We start from the raw sequence: 22985 nt of genomic DNA, 5'->3' as shown, positions 1-22985 counted from the left end.
TGACTTTGCTGCTGTTTAAAAGATGAAGGAAATTCTGAGTTGTGAAGGACAAAATCTGAAAAATATCTCTTATCATTAGTGAATGCAACAAGAGAAATGTCAGGGGGGGGGGGAGAGGTTGATTTGTGTTGCTCTGCAGATTTAAAACAAAAACAAAAACATGAGATTGTCACTGTTTGAAGTTGATTTTTCTCCCCTCCCCACCACCAGTCTAGTCTATCACTGCTAAGGAAAGGGTGCAATATCCGCCAGCTGCCTAAAATATTGAAGGCTCTTCAATCATAAACATGCCATATAAATTATCTCAACGCTCCTGGTCTGGGGCTTGGAGTGGCAAGATCAAGGGCATAAATCTCATGTGAAGGAAGACACGGTACACTACGGGTAACAAAATAATGAAATTTGTGAACTTATTTTCCAACTGTGCCTTCCTTTGACAGGCATGATTCTGTTAACACCCGCAAAAACATTTCTACAGCATGCAGAGATAGTTTGGCATCCAAATGACAGCTTGTGCATCATCGAAAATGGAAAGGACACTTGAATATAGTTTCTTTTACATAGTCCATATAGCAGGTAAATAATGTTCATGAGCAGAGTGAAATTATATTGAGATTTAAGTGTGATGAAAGGAGGAACTGAGAGACTAGGAGGAAGCAAAGCTACACTATAGTTCCTAAAAGGAAACGCTTGATGTAAGAAAATTAGCAGCTGGTAGAACACAAAGCACCCCCACACTGAGCTATTACAATAGGTACCAGGCTGCCTGCCTGGTAAGTCACAGGACTGACTTTGAAATACATGAGCCTGTCACACTTGACAAGAATCATTAGCTAATTTTCCTAATTACAACTTTCAGCAAATTATAGTCAGCACAGACATTGATTCAACTGTACATAGATAACTGCTGAGTAGGCCTAAAAGGGGGAAGTCATCCATCAAAAGTGGCAAACCGCCACTCCTTGTGTGCCCAAAACCCTGTGTTTGAAACTATAAAGCTACTTAATCAGAAAGAGATATCTGGCAACAGTCAGTTAGCTTTTTCTGAAAAAGTAGAAATGATTAGGCTGAAGGAGGCAGCGCTGGGGTCCACAGAATATTTACATTGCTATGGAATTTGCAACCAATTTCGTAGCAGCTACAGTAGACATTAAAAGGATATTATAAGGCTGAAACCAGGCTACATATTTAACAAATCAATCTATCACAAAAGGTCAGGATTTACATGAAGTCAGCATATCTGCACTAGTCATCTTAAGACTAGAAAATGGTTTGCCAATTTAAGAGCACCTTCATCTTTAGGAGCCAGGTGAAAACGTTCCTCTTCAACCAGGCTGATTAATACTCCACAGCCTTTAAGCTACTTATTTGTGTTTTTATGCTGCATTTTTATGTTGTGAACCCCCCTGAGATCCTTTGATGACAGGCGGTATATAAATCCAATAAATAAGTAGCTCAGATGAAGCAAGAAACTGAAGTTTGTTATTGCTATGCCCAACCCCAATCCAGAAAACAGAATCCACAGGGGACAAACTGGACCTCCAGCTGTCTGAAGACTAGGAGAAGCAGATGAGATTTCCTTCCGTCAGTACTGAAGATCCTTAGAATTGAAAGGGAGCCTCTACAGAATCCTGTTGAGGGGCCCTTAGGGTCAGAGTGCCATAAACCCCTAGTAGAGTCTGAGGGAGAGGCTGAGATATCCCTCCTCACCTTGAGTACAGGTGCCTAAATATTCAAGTCCAGACAACAGGTGCACAACTAAGTAGGTGCCCAAAAGTCACAGAGCAACTCAAGAGTAAACCCCTTTTTAGGAGTAAAGGTATTCCTTGGAATAAAGGGCTCTTAGAATGCCCTCAAACACCAGCCTGGGATTGGGCTCAGCCTGGTAGGCCAGACTCAGCCCCTTCTTTGAGCTTCACAGTTGCTGAAGAAAAACACAGCTCTTCAAGCTCCCCAATGCCAGACTCCTTGACTTCTTTTGCCTAGACTGGATCTCCTCTGTTCCTGATACTGGATTAAGTTTTCAAATTAGGCTAAATACTTGTGAATCACCCTGGTTGTCTCTGTATGTCTTCTTTGGCAATCTCGTGTGTGAGGCCTTGGCCTCCTTGGATTCTAGGGCTTGGGCCCACCCACAGTCCACACCTGTTGAGGCAGGACAGTTACAAACCAGTATGGGAAGCTTCAAATCTGTTTTGAGTGAAGGAGGGAGAATACAAGAACCTGAGGCTCACCACAATACATTCTGGTCACAAACCCCCAAGGATTTTTCTAATGTTCAAATATGGCCAATCTAATCTTGGCAACAGATTTCACTCTCTAATTAAATCTGTTAACCTTCATTTCTATATTAAGTTTCCAGAAACATGTAAAAATAAGCAATGGCTGTTGAATAGGAGGAGATGCTTAAAAAGATTCCAGAGGTGAGGGAGCAGAACTCGTGACAGCCATGGGATTTAAGACACAGAACAGCAACCCAAAATGTGCCAACATCCATTCAATAACAGTAATCTCCTATATCATGTTAAAAACTATTTCCAAGCTTCTATAGACGCTTTTAAATACTGGGAAGCTCCTTCTTCTGCTCATAAATTATATTGTGCTCTTAAACTGAGCTTGGAAGGCCATCCTCTTGTAGTCATAAGATGATGCTAGTGCATATCTGCTGACTCAGACCTATTATGTAAAATCTTGACCTTTTGTAGTAGATTAATTTTTAAAACATAAAACTTGCTTTCAGTCTCAGAATACTCTTTTAATGTCTTTTGTAACTGCTACGAAATCATTTTCAAACTCCACAGCAATAGAAGTATTTTTGTGGAGCCCAATTCCACAAGGGCTGGGAGGACAAAGCCTTATACAGGGTGCAGGACCTGATAATATGGGGGAGCCCCATGTCAAAAGAACTTGTGGATTTGAAGCACCAGTGGCATCAAGAGACTCAATTCTTAACCCTTATAAGAAGACTCTATAGGCAAGGGGATAATAGAATCAGAGGATTGTAGACCTGGAACGGACCACAAGGGTCAACTAGTCCACCCCCAGCAATGCAGGAATCTTTTGCACAGTGTAGGGCTCAAAACCATGACCCTGAGATTAAGAGTCTCTACCAACTGAGCTAGATGCTCTACCAATCCCCCCCCATAGTAAGGATAACAAAATATGATACCAAACCAGCATCAAACCACAGTGTAATATTTGGGTTTGTTATCTCTGAGCACTTAATAAATCAGAGAACTTGTAAATTAACTGCACCTCGTAAGCCCTACTTTTCTTCTCTAAAACAAAAAACCTCAACATGACATCAGAGCTATCAAATTTCTCTAACTATTCTGTTGAGGAATCCATCACATCTGTAATGGAGGAGCTGAAAGCAAACAGGTAGGAAAACACTGATGGTTCCTTGATTATTTTACCTAAGTGGTTCTTTCCACCTTTGGATGGAGTGGATAGGGAGCACTTGTCAAACACAATAATATGAACTGCTCAGTTTGATGACTGAGCAAATGGAATTTCCAGCAGTCACTGCCTAAAAAGATCATGAAACACACAAATTGCTATGCTAGAAGATGAACCTATTTCCCCCCCCCACAGAAAAGCATTTCTTCTTTTACAATTGTCATAGATGACAGGAAATGATCTTCAGGTGTATTGTTTCAGTATAACTAAAAGACAATTGCAGTGAAGAAAAATAAAATGAAGTAAGACTGTGATACTTACCTTGCCAGTGCTATGCCAACAATGCAACCTCCTACAATAGACCAAAATCCAATCCAACCTGCATCCACCTAGAAAAGATTTAAGAGTGAACAACACGGTGTTATTTCAAGCACAGTAACGGAGATAGTATTTACTACAGGTATAAGCAAATACCCACTAGAATAGAAGTTCTATGTCACCTTTGACAGACCTTTTCTCCATTAATTTGTCTAATCCCCCTTTCAAACTCATCTAAGACAATGACAGTCACCATTTCTTGTGGCAGCAAATAGCATAAATTAATTTTGTGATGTTTGATTAAATATCTGCTTTTGTCTAACTCAAATCTATTGCCAATCAGTTTCACTTGATAACATTTCCCTCCTAGATTTCTACAGGATTTAGTTTAAAAATAAATAAATGTTAATACACACATTTCAAAAGACACCAGTGTTATCCTTTTTCCTTAGCCTCTGTTATCTGCAAATGTTTTCAGCATCTATTTCAACTCCAACCCATTGACACTTTTATTACAAAAGCAGGACATAGTCTCCAGTGCATACTGCTTGGTTAGTTCAGTTACCAGTAACAAAACCAGTATTTTGCCTATGATGCATAAGCGAAGCTAAACAATATACAAATATACATACTTGGCTTATGTCCTTTGGGGTTAATATCAAGTCTAGAACACCAGACCATCCCGAGAAAACACCCAATGGTATAGCATAGGCTAGAGCAATCATCAGAAACCGTGGGTTGCTGAAAGGAAAATAATAATTAGGAACAGTTTTGCCAATGTAAGATTATCAAGTTGTTCTGTTTTAACTTTGTTGACTTCACTGTGCATGTCACCCATAGAAATAGGATGATAGGATAGAAAACTTTTATTAGGAAACTCAAACTCAGAAATGGAATTAAATCAATAACTAAATCTAAATAGCACCATATATAAATGCTAAAGGCTTATCAAAGGTTAAGTACCTCTGCAGTCACATAACTACTGCAAGAAGTCACAGCTTGTGGATGGAATTCTGTCATGTTCAGATGTTGTTACCACATATTTTAGAGGGAAATTTGTAGCAGGACAAATATTGAGGGACACTAAAGAGCTGGAAGGAATTGCTTTGTCTTGTCTTATAAGCCTGATTCATTGGGGGGGGGGGGTACAAGCTGAAACAGTATACATGGGCACCTCATCCCCACAAAATAATCTTCAATGTAACCCAGGTGTTCCACTTCAGTGTCTCATGGAGACAGAGTTTGTTTGGTTTCTCTCTCCCTCCCAAAAAAATAAAAAGGAACTGTGTGTGATTGGACTGTTCACAGAGGTGCTTATTAGGCTGAGGGAACGAACATAGGTCACTTGCTCAGTGGTGCCCCCAGCTAAATGTATGAGGCAGGGCGAAATGTGTAGGTTGGCATTTTTTATTCACCCAGTGCTACTGGGGCCCTGCATTTACTTTAATGTGCTTTCACTTTGTAGAACACTAATACAGTGGTACCTCAGGTAACATACACTTCAGGTTACAGACTCCGCTAACCCAGAAATATTACCTCGGGTTAAGAACTTTGCTTCAGGATGAGAACAGAAATCATGCTCCAGCGGCGCAGCAGCAGCGGGAGGCCCCATTAGCTAAAGTGGTGCTTCGGGTTAAGAACAGTTTCAAGTTAAGAACGGACCTCCGGAATGAATTTAGTACTTAACCTGAGGTACCACTGTATATGAATTGCATTAAGCTGATTTGCCAGGAGGCTAAGCAAGTAGATAGCACAATGTTGTGACAGGAATTTAGGCAAGATCTCTTTTTAGTCTCCTCCAAGTATATGACTGAACAATCAAAGAAGTAGCTGCTAATAAGGTGTTTTCCTACTGTACTTCACACTGCTGTTGCTAAGCGCTTCTTTCTGGCACCAGCATTAATTATGTTCCAGCGTGATCTGTAGGACATGCTTCTGCTTCAGACTTTCCTTGCCTTCAACATTGTTATTATTTTTATTAAACTGCCTTGAGTGCTAACGTTTGTTAGACAACAAGAATCAGTTCATTAAGTGCCGAAAGCAAAAAATTTTAGTAACAAATAATATTTTTCAACTTTATTTGTTGCTGTTACTATTCACACACCTCAGTTCCTTGATTACACATGAAAAACAAACAGAAACTCAGAAACTGGCTTCTGCCTGCAGCTCCATTTGCATTTCCACCCTATTAGACTCCTATCAATAGCAGGGAACATGGCTATAGAGCTGGTAGATTGTGGTGTTGGGAGCGATCCCTGATCCATAGCAACATGGAGCCCTAAATTATGGATATTATTTTTGCAGCATGAGCTACGGGATATCTAGCTTAAAATCAAAATATAACTGAGGACCAATCCTAAATCATGCTGAAGGTTGTCTGCAGTTACATTTTCTCCCCCTCACTGCTTCGATTGCTGCTTAATTCTACAGAATTAGCTCCAACTTGGGTGGAATGGTAGGAGCTGAAGTGCTAGTCTTAAAAACAGCCAATGAGGTAAAATGTAATATACATGTAAGCACTTGAAACATCTGCTTAATTGCACTCTTCTCTTTTTCTTTAGCTATTTGTTTACCAAATAGTAAACAGAGGAAGTGATTTTTTGCCAAGTACACTCCATTCATCCATCAAAGAACAACATCTGTGTGTTTACTACACATGTGACAAACTTGGCTCGAAGACACACAGTTGTTGAGTTGGGTACCTGGCCAAACAGCAAACTACCTGGTAGAGTGCGCTATACAGAAAACTCTTCCACCTTTTTCAAATATGTCATGCCTGTGCCCTACTGAAACCATGAGAAGAAGAAAGAAGCACAGCTTCACTTACATCAGATGATAACTAATGTGATATGCTGAAATGGCAAACAAGACCCTGTACAAATGTGCCTCTCCAAATCTCTATTTTTGCCTAGCAACATAGTGATTTACAGCACAAGGAGAAAAATCTCAAAAAATGGCAGTATTCAAATAAATCTATAGAAATTATTCACTTGAAAGCCTTTGGAAGGGGGAAGGGAAGAAGAAAGGAATTTGGAAACAGTGACTACCATTTCCATTAAGACAGAGAGACAACTCCAAGAAGCTGTGCTAAGGGATTCAGCGTTTTCCCCCTCTTAAAAACAATTCACCTTCACTGCACACTAAAGGTGAAGCTGTGAAAGCTGTATCATCATCACCTTGTCAAGTAAGCAAGAGCTGACAGAAAAGCCCCAAAGAAACAACTTTACTGTAAATGAAGGAAACAACAAGCTGTTATCTGTTTAGAAAGAAGTATATGCTTCTCAACTGTTTCCATTTGAGAACGGCAGGGAATCATACAGCTTTACCGTCCATGATTTACTAAAGGCATGGCCAGTAAATCAGTATTATGTTCTGTATTAAGAATTTGTCTTTTCCCTGTTAAGTACAGTAGCATGGGTCAGCAGGTCAGATGGGGACTGTCGCTCTTGCAGTAGGGCTCCGTTTTGTGGAAGTTGACTTGTTCGTATGGGAAGGGTCGTTTTGTACACGTGCTTTATTTGAGCAGAACAGAACTGCTTCCTATATCAACAAGTCAGCTTCCACAAAAACAGAGGCCTACTGCAAGAGCAGCAGTTAATTTTTCAAAAATCCTTAAACAAAAGTAACTACCCAAGCAAATACAGAAATGACATGATCAGCTGTTGCAAACCGCAGATTTTATCATCACCATCATCACCTATATGCTAATTTCCTTCTAAAGAACTGTTTCAATGCAATTTACACATAATGCAACTACGGCAACGAGATTGATTTACACATAATACAGCCCTGCTTTCAAATTTCTTCTCACATGTAGCAATGAGATGGAAACACCTTTTGATTCTGCACCATGCTCCAAGCCATTTATTCTGACATAAAAGGCATTATAAATATAGTCTTCACCAAATGCTCATGTTGGTTTTCTTATTAATAAGGGAATGGAAGACTTATCGTGTTCTCATGCCTTGCCATTCTCTGCTTAACCTTTTCAAAATTACTAACATGTCCGTTGAGATGGCAGAATTATTTAAACTATTAGGATTCCTTCTTTCTTCCCACACCTCATATACTAAACCGCACCTGCTGTAATTTATAGCATCAATATTTTCCAGTGCAATCGATCTCTGCTGCATTTAGTTAGGTTTAAAACTATTTTAGGTACAGAAAAGGTAGAAGATCCATTCTAGGCATAGGAGACATGGTTCACAGAGCTGGAAAAAAATTGGTCGTTTGTATAACCAGTAAATGATGTTGGCAATGATCCTGCCACTATTCAGAATATAATTTATAATTGATTTGTTTAAAATGCACACAAACATAAACACATGGTACCAACCTACTGAAAGCTACAGCCAGTCATCTTTCTCTCAAGTGATTAAAATAAAGGTAATATTTAGAAGTAATATTTGAAGAAATTTAACAACTATCTCCTTCTTCTCCCCGTACCCACTAATCTGCCCCGAAGGGTTGGAAGAATCCCCAGAGCAGATCTGGAGTATATGCAAGGGGAGCAGAGGGAGGGAAAGTTTCACTCATGGAATGCTCACAGAACCATTCCATGTCCATAGTTACTTAGCTGGATGCAATCCTGCACAAAGAAATAAATACTAAGGCTTAGTAGTCATATACTTCTAGCTTCCTGCTTCTTAAGCAAGAAATAATTCACTCTGCTACAACCAATTATAAAATAAGCTACTTACTCTAGACAAAAATGATTAAACACCTTCCATTAATAGCTATGATAAACAGCCTCATCCATTCTGGGTGAACAGCATCAAGTGCAATGCCTGCAGCTCCACCTGCGCAGCATCACAAGTCATGCTTCAGCAAAGTGTTTATAGACACTACAATGGTGGGCCAATGCAAGCACAGCAGAAGAATCAGAGGCGATGCTAGTGGTGGGGGGACACAATGGAGTGGGGACCACCTACAGTACATAACAAGAACCCAATACGATCCTTGAACCAGTTATTGTGAAGGCAAGATTCCACTCAGAAAACAAGAAAACCAAAACACATACCATTTATTTAATATCCTTCTCTGAGAGGAAATTTGACTCTCTATAAAGTTTCTCCTTCTGCTGCTTGTCTTTACTGTTTTATTACATAGTTTTAGTAGTACTTACTGAATTAATATTTTATGTAAATTAGGGCTAGGGAACCATATGCCAGATATGATTGCCCAACCAGGACTGTCAATGACCAGAGATGATGGAAGCTAGTCCAAGAACATCTGGTGGGCCCACAGGTTCCCCAGCCTTGATGTAAACTACTCTGTGACGTTTATCTGAAAAGCAGCAGATAAATACGGTAGGCAAACAAGCATGAGCTGACACAGCTAATGAAATTGTACACCGATCACACAACACGGACATCAATGTTGATGCACACTTCAGCACAAATATTACAAACGGAAAAGAAAGGACACTGAATAGGATGCCCAGAGGACGAATCACCAACACCAATACCCCAGTTTGCACTGAAGCAAGGATAGAACAGCAGCAGCGTATTGCTGGCATCCAAAAATAAATAAATAAATCACACTGCATATTCCTAAATGAGCTTACACAACACGATCTGTAAAGACAGCTCAACGCAAATTACTTACTGGCCAGTAACTACAATAGTTCAAGAGAAAAACTTCTACACTATTCATTCGTTGTCTAGATTCTAAATAACAATGCCGTGATTAAACCTGACCAGTATACGCTCTGATAGCACATGAAGAATTCTGAAGGCAACAGCTTTCGAGATTATTACATTTGAACAGCATACACAATTTGCATACTGTGCACTATCTGTATTTATTTATTTATTTATTTATTTATTTATTTCATTTATCTATGGAGCTCAAGGTGGTGTAGATGCTTCTCCTCCCCATTTTACCCTCACAATTCTCCCAAAACCATTTAAAACATCCGTCCAGTGACAGGTTAGTTACACACAGGCACACCTACTCAAGAGACAAAAAATTAAGAAGAAGCATTTGGAAGGTCAGGAAAATATAGTGTACAAGGTAAATGAACGAGTAAGTTCCAAGGGCTTCTTAAAAGGGAAACAGCCAACAAAGAATTAGTCTGCTCTTACATTATTAATCGTGACCAGCATTTCAAATTACAGCCTCATAGACAGAAATATATTCAGTATATAAGTATAGGAGTGTATTCTTTATTCTTTTATCTTTAAAAAGCTGGTAAATTTGAATTTTTGTAGTTCTCCATTCAACTTTACAGGGATCTCAGATTCAGCGTTTAGAATATTATGAACAAGCATCCATTTTATTAACATAGCTCCCAGATGGAGCCCTGTCAATAGGCATTTTATATTCCACCTGCAGATCCAGCTGTTATTCAGGTTTTTATTTGACAGTAACATTTTTACAACACAGCCCGCAGGCAGACAAGGAGGCTGGCTCTCAGGTGACAGCAGCAAAAATGGTGCCAAGTGTCCTAAATGGAAATTGATACTTTATATATAAAAAACAGTATCTTGCATACTCCTCGGTTTCTACTGATTGGCTAATTCCATTTTGGGACCCAAAAAAATATAAACCACAATTAACAGAGGAATTAGGGTCTCTTCTTCTCTGTCCTTGCAGTACTCAAGTTCTCTGGGAAGAAGAATAAATCATTTGAGAGATTATCTTCTCTTGAGTTTCCAAGGCGTGTCAGGAAATGATGAGAATATAAATGAGGAATCATATATTAGTGTATAGCAAGGGCGTATGGCATAATTTTGTGAGCATGCAGAAAAAGCATAGAACACAGGTTTGTCTGCAAAAGAAGGTTCCCCGAGAAGCTCTGTTTTTGCCTTAAGAGTAAGCTTTTAGAGATTATTTCCAAATGTATATTTGAAAGTTTACGTTAAGTATAGAATAAACAGGAATTATTAAGTCTTATGGGGGAATCACTCTGTTCATTGGTGCGCCACCCAAAGTAGAAAGGATCACACCCCCCCCCCATGTTTTTATCTCTCCACTCAGTCTCTGTTTCCTCTTGTCAATCTTTTTATATAAGGAGGGCAGAACGGTCATCAATACTAAGTAACAGATACATTTTGCTACCCACTCAGTTCGCACTCAGAAAAGAACACTTGACTCCTCATGGTTTGCTCAGCAGACCACCTTCAAGTTAACTTCTCTAGAAGTAAAGAACTATAGAAATGGTCCCTTAATGTATTTCCCTACAGTTTTAGAAAAACTTTTAAAAACAAAAAATGCTGCATAGTTCATTTTCCTTGCACAATTTAGGCTTGATTGGTAAGGTGCAAGTCCAACACTAGTAAGGAGACTTCATTTTGCTTCGATGAAGATACACAAAATCTTCACTAAAAATAGAGAACTGATTCAGTTTCTTAGTCAACATGAACAAACTAATCTGTTTCACTGGCTTTTAAAATGCCTTTCTGTTATAATGTCATTTTGTTGTACCATAGTAATCATTGAGACTGCGTAATTTCAAAACTGTGGAAGAGTGCACCCTGGAAAAGCGGTATGTATTGTAGCTTACAATACAACACATTACAATACATATTGCAGCTTAATATTGTAGCTTACAATATTATTTTAAAACCCACAAACATTATAAAAAGGGCAGGAGTGCCATGACCTCCTGTACCAAGCTGGCCAAAGTATACATACCTTAATAGCCTACAAAAACTTCTTCTGTAGCTGAGCCTCTGGCTAGCTGCAGCTACACTGGGTGGAAATGGAGGACGTGATGGGAAGTAGGCAAGGGCTGCAGAGAATATCAAGGCCACAAAGCCAAATTCTAAGGGAATACAAAGGGGAAAAACAAACCATTATGGTAGATGCTGCTGCTGCTACTATCATCATCATCATCACCTATTATTATCCTATTATCATTTCATATGAAACACCTCAAAGCACTCAACAATATCAGCAATGCAAATACATGTGCAAAACCAAAGCAATTCAAATTTGGTTCAGATACACTGGAATAACAGATCTCAACTCAAATCGCTTCTGGAAAATCTTTATCCACAGGTGCAAAAAAACAAACAAGAAGAGGCAATAGGGAATCCACCTTACTGATGTGCAACAGGAATGGAATATGAATATTCACAGAATATACAATTTGATCCACACATTGCTTAAAAAGTGAACCCTGGTGCACAGAAACAGCAGAGAATATGTGTGTGTGTGTGTGTGTGTGTGTGTGTGTGTGTGTGTGTGTACACACACATACATATACATACACAGACACACACAAACATACATACATACATAGATCTGAATATCTAACTAACTACAAGGAATGGAGAAACACATACAGCACTCTTTGCTCACAGGGTCCACTCTCTCTGTTGTTCCAGCCAGTCCCAGTATTATAAGACCAGGCACCTGAGACATGTTTTAAAGGACAACAGCCACTACAAAGTCTTGATCTTTCCCTTGGCTAAGAGATGTAGAGTGCCTCAACTTTAAAGGACAGGCAACTAGGACACCATCAACCCCCACACCACACCACACCACCACCACCTAATGTCATTCCTTCACTGAGTAATTGCTATTTCACCCCAGGCCATGTAGACAAGTGCAATCTCCGTGTTAAATATATAAACTGCAGCTTTACTGGGACAATGTAGGGGAAGAGCTTTTAGCAATCTAAACTCCTACATAAATTCTCAGTAGAATTTTAGGAATAGAAGATTAATTGCAGAAGCACTGTGTAGTACTAGAAAGCAACAAGGGGCAGGGGAAGTGACTGAAATGGAAAGTGCAGGAAAACCATTTCAGGTGAAAAGAGCAACAGGAAGGAAGCATCCTGTCCAAAATGCTATGTGAGCATCTGAAGGAACAACCAGAGTATGGGGTTCATAGCAGCCTAATATGCTATTTGGAGTCCATCCATGGCTTTAAATTTAAGCTTCAAGTAGGGTTCCAATACTAGCACAGAAGTAATTAAATCTAAGAATAGAGTCTGAAAGCATGTGTCATCAGAAGGGACAAACCATGTAGGGATGAAGCAGAGGAGGTCAGAACATATGAAAAACGAAGGCAATAGTCATTTATTCACTAAAGTGAATAATTCACTAAAGTGAATAAATACAGAAGACCAGCCTGATAGACCAGACAGAAGTGGCACCTAGTCGGTATCCTGTATCTGACAAATTAAGGATGCTTCAAAAGGAAGCATATGCAACAGAAAACCACGGAAGCACCTCCCAGTTCCTGGTGTTCACTTTTAGCATCCCATGTTCAGGAGAAACCTCATCAAGAGAACTATGGTACAAATCGCATAACTTTTCCAACGCAGAGTTTTATACAAAGTCACATCAATGAAGAAACAATGATTCAACTCCAATGTTTTCAGTAAAACCAGCAAGCAGGTCTACACAAATTCATTCAGCTTTATTCAGCTGTACCTGCCTAGTGGCAGCCAAATTAATCTCAAGCAGCCATTTACAAGAACATACAACATTTGGCCCAACTGCCTTTCCTGCCCAATTCTAATATATAAGGTTGTCCCAATGCCCTATAAATATTGGCTTCTTTACACTAAAGAATCAATAACCATAATGCGAAAAGCTAGAAGAAAAAGCGTTCTATGATAAGGCAACACGTTCTGAAAAAGTCAGTATCATTACTCACCAAAACCCCCCAAATTCATTCCCCTTTTTTTGAGAAAAAAATGAGTATGATGCAAAGCGTTTGACAGGTCTGCTAAGTGAAGGGTAAATATTTCTAGTTTTGTATGGGCTGAATCCAGTGTTACAGCTCTACCCACACAACAGACCAACACAATAAACTTCCTATTCCTCTTCTGTTCTTTCCAGCCTCCCACACATACCCAAATTATTTCCAGAGCGTTGGGGGACCCTACAGAGCAGATTTTGGAGATGTGCAGGGAAGGAGAGGAAACAGAACCCCGCTTCACAAGCATAACTACTGTGCTGGATACAGCAGCAGCATTATTATTATTATTATACACTCTCTCTAGTGGCAAATATGTCCTGGGTCTGTAGTCATTGTTTTATTGTTTATCTACTCTGAATTTTATGTTGTATTTTAAATTTCTGTTTATGTGATAATATCCTGCCCTGATAGCATGTTCTGATAGAGGGTGGATTAGGAATTTTAAAAATACAATCAATCAATCAATCAATCAATCAAGTGAGACTACATTGGCGGGCACCAGTTGCTATTTCAGAAGTTTTCATATTGATTTTAATGTATATGTTTTATTCACCATGCTGCTGTTTTGTTGTTTTATACCAGCTGAGTTACACTTAATATATTGTTGGTTCATTTTGTTTGTCTGATGCTTATATTTTGTTCCCTATCTTTTGGGAGCTTGGTTCAGAAAAGGACTGATAAATATTTAAATAAAATACAATATACCGGTATGGAAAGTATTCACAACAGCTGAAAGTTTACACTGGCCGGTCGGCCTGCAAAATTAGTTTGTCATTTTTAGCTATACTACATTGGTGCTGTGGGCAGTTAGTGTCCTGGCCCTCACTGCCAAAGGCTTTAATGATCAATATGTAAGGTAAACAACAAATTAAAAGGTCCAGTAGGTACACAAGAAGTGAGAATGCATTTTAAGCAGTTCCCAGCTATGGAAACCAATGGCAGTCAAAGTTTTCCTCTTGAAAAACCAACTACTTTTATATTCCTTGGTTACTTGTAACTTTCTAGCTAACAACTAATACAAACACATGCCTAACAGATACATTTTAATGTTTCTGCATTAACACAACACTCCAGCCATTTCCTCTCCAGTCAACATGAATGAATGACGGAATGAATGAATATTTATTATTTATTATTTATTATTTATAATAAATATTTATTATTTATTATTTATATTTATTATTACAGCTAAACAGCCAGCATACCTCCAGTCATACTATAATCTGCGGACTACTTTTCCTTTGTGTTCCTTTTCAATCCCAGCCTAGACTTGCTACCACCCTTGCATCACATTCATAAATAAGGGAAATGTCTTCTTAGTGGCTGCCCTGGAGGTCTGGGGCTGCCTGCCTTTAGAAATACATCAGAGATAAAGCATTTTCTGCCTAAAGGTAAAGGTACCCCTGCCCATACGGGCCAGTCTTGACAGACTCTGGGGTTGTGCGCCCATCTCACTTAAGAGGCCGGGGGCCAGCGCTGTCCGGAGACACTTCCGGGTCATGTGTCCAGCGTGACAAGCTGCATCTGGTGAGCCAGAGCCGCACACGGAATGCCGTTTACCTTCCCGCTGGTAAGCGGTCCCTATTTATCTACTTGCACCCAGGGGTGCTTTCGAACTGCTAGGTTGGCAGGCGCTGGGACCGAGCAGCGGGAGCGCACCCCGCCGTGGGGATTCGAACCGCCGACCTTTCGATCGGCAAGCCCTAGGCGCTGAGGCTTTTACCCACAGCGCCACCCGCGTCCCATTTTCTGCCTAGTGGAGCCAAAATGGAACAAATTGTGCTCAATTATTGACCCCTGGAAGATAGCTGTGAACACTGAAAACCAAAACAAATTAAGTTTGAATTGGCCATTCACATTTGTTAATTAAAGATTTTATTTTGCATTTCTTCTTAAATCAAAGATCAAAGCAATTCTTCTTTTCTAGAGAACACCTTATGATCAGGATCCTAAAATTCTGCTACACGCTGCTCACAATCTAATTCCTGAAAAAGTTGCATGACCAATGTATTCGGAGGCAGCATTTTGAATTTCGTGAAAATCAGTTTAAGGCATTTGTGTTTGGGCTAAAATAAATGATGGGGCCTAACACAACTATTTACTGTGATAAAGCAGTTTCCTACCATTTTTAAGTAGACAAAAATCTACATAAAAATAAAAATATTTTGAAGGTAACTTAAAAATGATTTACAGAGGAAAGCAATTCAATCTGGACTTTACTGACTTATGAAAAACGGTTATTGAAAAAAGCAGAACTAAACCATCTCATGAAATGTTTGCTGGAGGAACTGTCTGGCTTGGGAAGCATGAAAAAGGTATTACCTCTGGAATGACTGGCGATATTCAAGGCAACATTAAGATCAACAGCTACACACCCCACAACCAGTGTTTGGCTCTTACAATTAAGGGCAAAACATTCTAGAGCTCACAGTCATGGAGATTTATTTTCAGATGTGTCACTAGAGGGCACCAGCAAACTCCTAATGGATGCACATTATGAAATTAAGTGTGAAATTACTTCTGCGATACCTGCGTACAACACAGCCTCAATGCGGTCTTTGATATGCTCCGGGCTGCTTCCAGGTGCAACTGTGGATGTGCCATTCGGTCCTGGAACCACGAAGGGTCCTACTAAAAAAGCGCATGCTCCACCAAGGTAACCAATCAATGATGCAACAGCTGTGGCGGTGGCACGCTCATCTGGTGAAAACCATGTAGTGGAGAGGAATGGAGCAGCACTAGTGACAGTAGGGCCTGCCAATCCATTCAACAGCTGTCCTCCGTGGATCAGCCTAGGGAGAAAGCACAACACAAGACATTTACTGGCCAGGCACAAAGCTACCACGGTCAGTTTCTCCCTCCATACCACACTTGGAGACAATTGTGAGATACTGTCACTGCTGCTGAGCATTTCCAAGACATGGAATGAAAGCAGAATCGGCCTCTTCCTTTGCCCCAAATCCTCTCCACATGCCAGATGAGTCAGGTGAAGGAGTGGGGTCAATGTCAACTATGACTAATTAGTTACTAATATTGGTAAAAATCTAACAGATTATGGTACCAATATTTTAAAGTTAATTAGGTTAGATTAGTTGATTTGGTACAGTCTCTTTAATACATAAGTAATTTCTCAGCAGGCTAAAAACATTCTGTAATACAAACTGAGAAGAGTTAGATTTTCCTATACTCCTTTTTCTAAAATGCAACTTGAAATGCAATGGCATTTGTCAATCTTAACTAATGACATTCAGTGGGTAAACTACTATATGCTGGTAAGAAGCTGTTGTATTATTTGGGTTCTCTCAAATAAACCCAGCAGCCTTCACACAAAGAAGTCAAAATACTTTTTATGAAGAGGCAGCTGTCCTTGGGGTATGGAAAGTCTAGGCAACTTTGTTATTTCTGCATATGTCATTCGTACTCCAATAATTGCAGGAGGAGGAGGGGAAGACACATGCCAACTTTTTGGTAAAAATACTGAACTGTCAAAAAAAAAGATTGCATAGCTGCTATTAAATCTCTCCCAGTATTGAATCCGTTTAGAATTTAGAGAACAGAAAATCTGACAAAACATTTAGGTTTTATAATGTAGTGTTTAAGTACAAGGCACTATCAGGCATGCGTGTTCTTTAAGTTTGATGAACATGTGAATTCCTTTTTATTTATTATTTGGGGGGGGGGACATTAAGGTAATCAAGGATTTCACAACAAAACTTAAAAAAGATATCAGAGGAGAAAGGGTGGGAATCTATCATTATGCTGTGACATACATACTGAAGGCTAAGAGTTCTGTCGTAAACTAAGATTAATAACTTTGCCCAATTATACAATCTAAGGCCTTTAATATACAATTCCAGAGGCCATACAATCTCTCCAGCCTTGTTGTCACTGAAATAACATGCCAATGCAGTGTTAGGCAGCCATATGCTCCTTCTTGGCAATACGCAAAACTAAACTCCCAAACACTTAGCAAATAATTAAACAATGGCCATACTTTTGCAGGGACAGACATACTGGTCTGCTTCCAATGTAGTCAATTATCTCCTCTCTAATGTAAATTCCCCAAGAAGATTAACAACACACAGTTGAATTCATTATCTGCTCTATATTGAGGTGGATTGAAAGACATCCCATCATACAAATGTATGCATTTCAGTAATCATTTATAGAAACAAAACATAAATTAGCAAAATCACTTCGGACTGAAATCTGGAATTGCTCTGTTATTTTGTACTAGGGAAATCTGTTACGAAGAAACCACCTCAAATACTGCCGCACACATTGGGACAGTGAAAACAGAACTCAGATTGCGTTGTATGTGCAAACTGGAATCACAGCATGATGGATGCATAAAGCTGTATTATCCAGTTTATGCAAGCTGCAAACATAATTTTCACTGACACTGTGTATAAACAAAAGAGGGAAAGGGTTACATATAGGGAAAACAGCAGATTGTAAAGTTCCAAAGCCTTCCATCAAAACATTATAATTGACAAAGACAATGAGAATGACATGCCGAAGAGCCTCAATTGTCACTGTTTTCACAATGTTAAATAATAAGGTACGTGGCAGCTTAACATAGTAACAAATAGAAAAGGCAGACGCTTTGAGAAGATGACAGTTGTGCAGCAAGTCACTCTCTCTCTGATTAGAAAGGGGGTGGGAGGAAGTAAGTAAGAGGGAAGTGATAAAAGAAAGTTGCTGCTTCTACCAAGTGGACTGTTATCAGAAACCCAAAACAGAACTTGCTGCCCCCCCCCCACTCCTGCCGGCCATGCATCTTCTCAGCCATGCTATGGTCAACATATTGCTGCCTCTAAAAGCAGTAGGTCTCCCTCTCTCCCTCCCAAATATGTTTTGCTGTCTAAAGTGGAACACCAAATGTTCTCCCTGCTTAAATCCTCTCTCATCTACTCTTGTGGCTACAGCATGAAATAGACATGGTATTTAAATGCAGGACTTTCAGACTTAATTCTACTCAACACATACATTAGTTCATTTCACTGGACCAAACTAGCTGCCCCTTTTAACAGCCTTTACTGATTTTGTGATTGATTAAATGATTCCAAGGCATTTAATGACTTGTACAACCCTGGCCTTAAAATGCAATGACCCTGTTGTCCTCACAACTAGGGTGGCCCAAAGATGCTAAGAGTGGAAACTGTGACACCATTACCTGTCCTGAAATATCTTCATTAGTTTCTCAGTTAGTTTCTGAACTCAATTAAAAGAGCTGGCATTAACCTATTAAAAGCCCTACACAGGGTTTGGTACCAAGATATTTATTGGAGTGCTTTCTCTCATACCAGTCTGCCTGCTCACTAAGATCATCTAGGTTCTCCTCCAGAACCCCTGCATTCTGACGTGCAGCAGACTGGCGTCTTTTGGTGCTGCTTTTGTGCCTTTGGAAGACTGCTTGGTACCAGATGAGAATTCCCTTCCCCACAATGCTTTTTAATGACATATTGCTGCTGTTTCCTTTTATTCTCTTATACTGTCTGTTAGTTGACCTGGTAATTCTTGGACCTTGAAGGTGCAAGATAAAAACTGAATTTGTAAACAAGCAAGTATATATAGGGCTGCTATCTGCTGGATTGCCAAATAATGCTTTTGGCAGAGATATTTTGCAGGCATGCATGATGATGAGGAGATTGGAAACAGGGTTCATTCCACCCTGAAAGATCAGCTTGCTCTGCCAAAAGACCAGCTCCATCACATGCCTCCTACTTCTGAGCTGTTCCAATACCAGCTGATCATTATAAGAACTACTATTTAAGAATTGGTGTCAAAATTTGATTTTTCTCTCTATCCCCTCCCTGTCCCTTTTGACTAAAGAGCAGGAACAAGTGTTCAAAACAGACAATCAAACATCTTGAAATATGTGGAGCTCAATCCTACGCAGCTTATTCAGAAGTAAGTCCTGCTAAGTTCAGTGGGCCTTACTTTTGGTAAAATGGTACAGGATTGCAGCCTTAGATTCCCAGTTTCTACACTCTGTCTGAAGCAGCCCCACAAGTTAGCTGTTCACCTCGGGGTGTGTAACAATTCCCAGTGGGTAATTTAGCAGATCCATTATTCAAGTTGTGTGACATGGAGGATCATTCTGAAAAGGAAAGTAATTTTTAGCACTAGTAAATAAAATAAATTTTATTATTACGGTCACAGACCAGTTCTGGAGCACTAGTAAGCATCTTTTTTTCACTTGTTTTGCAGGTTTGTCTTATTATATTTTCCTTCACACTATAATAGTGGACGCCATGGGGTGATGTATAAGCTAGGTGATAAGTCAGTAACCTAATTATGATGTTAGCAGCTCTTAGCCCGACTCGGCCGGGGAGGGCAGGATACAAATATAATATTATTATTATTATTATTATTATTATTATTATTATTATTATTATTATTATTTATTATTATTATTATTATTATTTCACTTTGGAAGAAGTTTGAAGTAAACACTCCCAACCACTGAAAATCTGTCCTCTTCATTTCCCAGCATTTACTGCCTTTATACATACCAAATACCAAAACCAGAAGCCTTGTTGAAATCTCTCTACCACATACTTGTATTAATTCACTGATTTATGAACTCTGTCAGAATTAAGCCACTTTTCATTGGGGTTTTTTGTGTATCTCCACCTTATCTTCCTAGAGACGGACAGATAGGAGATACCCACGATATGGTTCAATGTATGGAGTAATCTACTACTATTCTAGAAGACAAATTTGTAGCAGCTAATATAGCTGACAGAAAAATATGAACACAACAGTATCAGTGCATTTTGCTTTTTTTATGGTGTCTTGTTATCACTGCAGCAGATTTCAGCCTGAAAGGACTATCGGAACTCTTTCTTACAAACCATCATCTGTTCTAAAAATTGCTCTGAGATTAGAAACATTTGTTCCTGTTATTTCCCCATTTTCTTCTTGTTTCTGTTATCCAGAAGGAGCAAAGAGCAACTGCATTTTCCCTCACTGCCTAATACTGTAATTTAAGTTTGATTCTGTAATGCAAGATGTCTTTTGTATGAAAGATGAGAAGAGCAAGACAATTTTGTTCCGCACTTGGACCGATAGGAAAGCATTTTTAAGACTGGCTAAGGTAAGAGATGTATTTTGATCGATTTCTATACTCTGTGCTCAGGTTTATACATTACTTTTCCAATATTCAGCTAATTATTTTCAGGTACCAAGCAACATAGTGAACTCTGAGAGTTCAATCTAAGAGTATGAAGCTTTTCATAACAAGCCTGAAACCAAAACTATGAAAGAAAATAAGAAGAACATTTCAACAGAGGGGGTTATGAAATAATCAATTACTTATCCTTTGCCTCAAGACTAAAGTTTGTGAAAGCCAAACTAGAACACCTGATTTTTTTGATTTTTTAAAAATAAGCTTTGTGGCCAAATCAAAATCTTGAAGCTATAATTAATTTGCATTAACTTTCCTTTGAGCTAGTAATTGGGCAAGCAAGTTTACCTTCAAAAGGGGAACTGCTGTGACTGTGTTTAAATGAAAACAGAAAACAGTTCTGCTCTCCTTAACACAATCCAACTGCAAAAAGACAAAGTCAAGGTAAAGTCCTCAATTGTGAGTTTACAAACATGAAAATAATTATTTCATATTCCATGTGTCATATATACTACATACCAATGTTAAGCAAGCATTCCTATATTCTGTATATAGGCTAAATGCAATGTTAAAAAAAAGCGTTCACGCCTTAGATGAATCAACCACATGTATTTTAGCAACTTCCCCTTCGGTGGCCAAACATTTGTAACCAAACATAATTACATATAGATTACAGTGTGTAGCACCCCAAGGGGGGGGGGTCTCTTTAAAATCAGTATGTTATAAAATATTATCACTCACCAATGCCCCTCTAGATGATTCCCCAACAATTTGGAGCAGATTTAGGAGCAGGAGCTGCAGCTGGAGAGGGCAGAAATTGCTATCAATTGTTTCCCCTCCTTTCACTAACAGATTCTCTCCATCAGCAGATAGACGCAATGGATATGACCCAATGAGCATATTTAGCTACTGCACAAACTAGCAAACAAGACTACTGGAACTAAATCCCACTAAAGAATCAAACAAGCTTTTCAAAGTATTGGTGAATATAATATATATGAAAATGGATGACATAAAACTACCCCCTCTTTTGAAAAACATAATATTAATCCAATAGTAATACAATCTGGGGGTTGCCAGCACACGGACAAGGGTCAGGCTATCTCAGTCCAGAAATGGCCATATATTCATATGTAGCTGAAAAATAAAGGGTTTGTTTGTTTTTGCAGAAACTAGCATTTCCACCTACTGATATTTATGTAGAAGTGTCTTGTTCTATACAAATCCATACAAATAGATGTGCTGCCAAGTTATCATTGCTAAATGATATATCTGTACTGCAAAGGTTTTCTGCTTGCTAAATCTGTATTTAGCTTGTATATCTGGCTTCATTTTCAATGTTATGTAATCACCTAATACAATATGGGTAACGTGCGAATGATTTTGCCTAATAATACTACTAAAAATAAAATAAGACACATCTCAGGGAGAAAGCAGAGAAATAAATGAAGCTGATAGGCTCTTCTAATAAAGACACTGTCTGTGGCTTGATATAGGAACTGCTCCTAGCTAGAAAAGAAAGAGCAAATATGAAAGCATCCAACATGAGTCTGGAGTAGTTTTGATGCTGAACTTGGTTAGATCCTCTCATTCATATTTGGGGTCTGTTTGTTTCTTGCTGCTATTGTTTTAAAGAAAAGTATAAGGATTCTGAAACACAATGGACTTCCATTTTTGATGAAATGGAGCGGGGGTGGGGGGTGGGGAATCTCATTATTGTGAAACTTTTTTTTACTGAAATCCTGCCAAGCAAGAGTCAAAAATTTGCAATGAAACAAACACTGCAATACCAAGCCAAGACAATGGCATCTCTGTCAGACATCCTGACAGTTTAAAGGCAACAATATAACGATGCAGAAAGACCCCTGACAGTACAGCGACAAATTCTCTCAGATCGTCACATCATAATGCCGTGTTATTGCACAGCCATCACAGCTGTCAGACACTTGAGAATGTTTCTTCGGTCAAAGTTTGAAATAGGAGAGCAAACAGAATTGAAGCTTGCAGGGAACATGTTAAAAAAACAAGAAGAAAACAAAAACAACTCGTTTCAACATGATGGTTTTCTTCCATAAAGCCACACTTTTAAAAAAAGTAGCACACAAAATAAATAGACATAGTGAGGTTGTAGGCCAAGCCTGCCCAACCTGGTACTCTCCAAAATGTTTTGGTGTGTAACTCATTACTGACCGCTGGCCATGCTGGCTGGGGCTTATGGGGTCTCACAAGATCAGGAAAGCACCAGGCTGCAGAAGGCTGGTATGGGCTCTTACTCTGATACTAATCAGATGCAGCAAAGAGATATAGCAGTGAATGATTTCTCATCAATGGCACGAGTGGACCAATTAATCCAGTTGTAGCCATCAAAAGATAAAATGGCTGCATTCAGACATAATAAGACTAGGCCTAGCTTCCCACCCAGGCTTCCACACTCCCCTCTCCTGACACAGCTGAAACTGCAATTTCTTCTGGTTAATAT

The 22985-nt window shown here is 39.2% G+C and overlaps 1 protein-coding gene and 1 non-coding gene across 2 annotated transcripts in view; both read right to left on the bottom strand.

Moving 5' to 3' along the window:
- The window catches only part of SLC49A4 (solute carrier family 49 member 4), a 70166-nt gene that overhangs the window by 31875 nt on the left and 15306 nt on the right, over window positions 1-22985 (bottom strand). The window contains exons 3-6 of the mRNA XM_077934922.1: window positions 15904-16166; window positions 11356-11485; window positions 4350-4458; window positions 3721-3788 (exon numbers count right to left, since the gene is read on the bottom strand). Of these exons, the coding sequence (XP_077791048.1) occupies window positions 3721-3788; window positions 4350-4458; window positions 11356-11485; window positions 15904-16166 (570 nt within the window). The remainder of the gene's footprint in view (window positions 1-3720; window positions 3789-4349; window positions 4459-11355; window positions 11486-15903; window positions 16167-22985) is intronic.
- Window positions 10690-10900, bottom strand: LOC144325720 (small nucleolar RNA U3). Its single transcript, XR_013390928.1, has one exon. It is a non-coding gene; the product is annotated as a small nucleolar RNA U3 (small nucleolar RNA).

The sequence above is a fragment of the Podarcis muralis genome, chromosome 1 (genome assembly GCF_964188315.1).
Source record: "Podarcis muralis chromosome 1, rPodMur119.hap1.1, whole genome shotgun sequence".
NCBI lineage: Eukaryota > Metazoa > Chordata > Lepidosauria > Squamata > Lacertidae > Podarcis > Podarcis muralis.
This window is presented reverse-complemented; position numbering and strand designations above follow the sequence as displayed.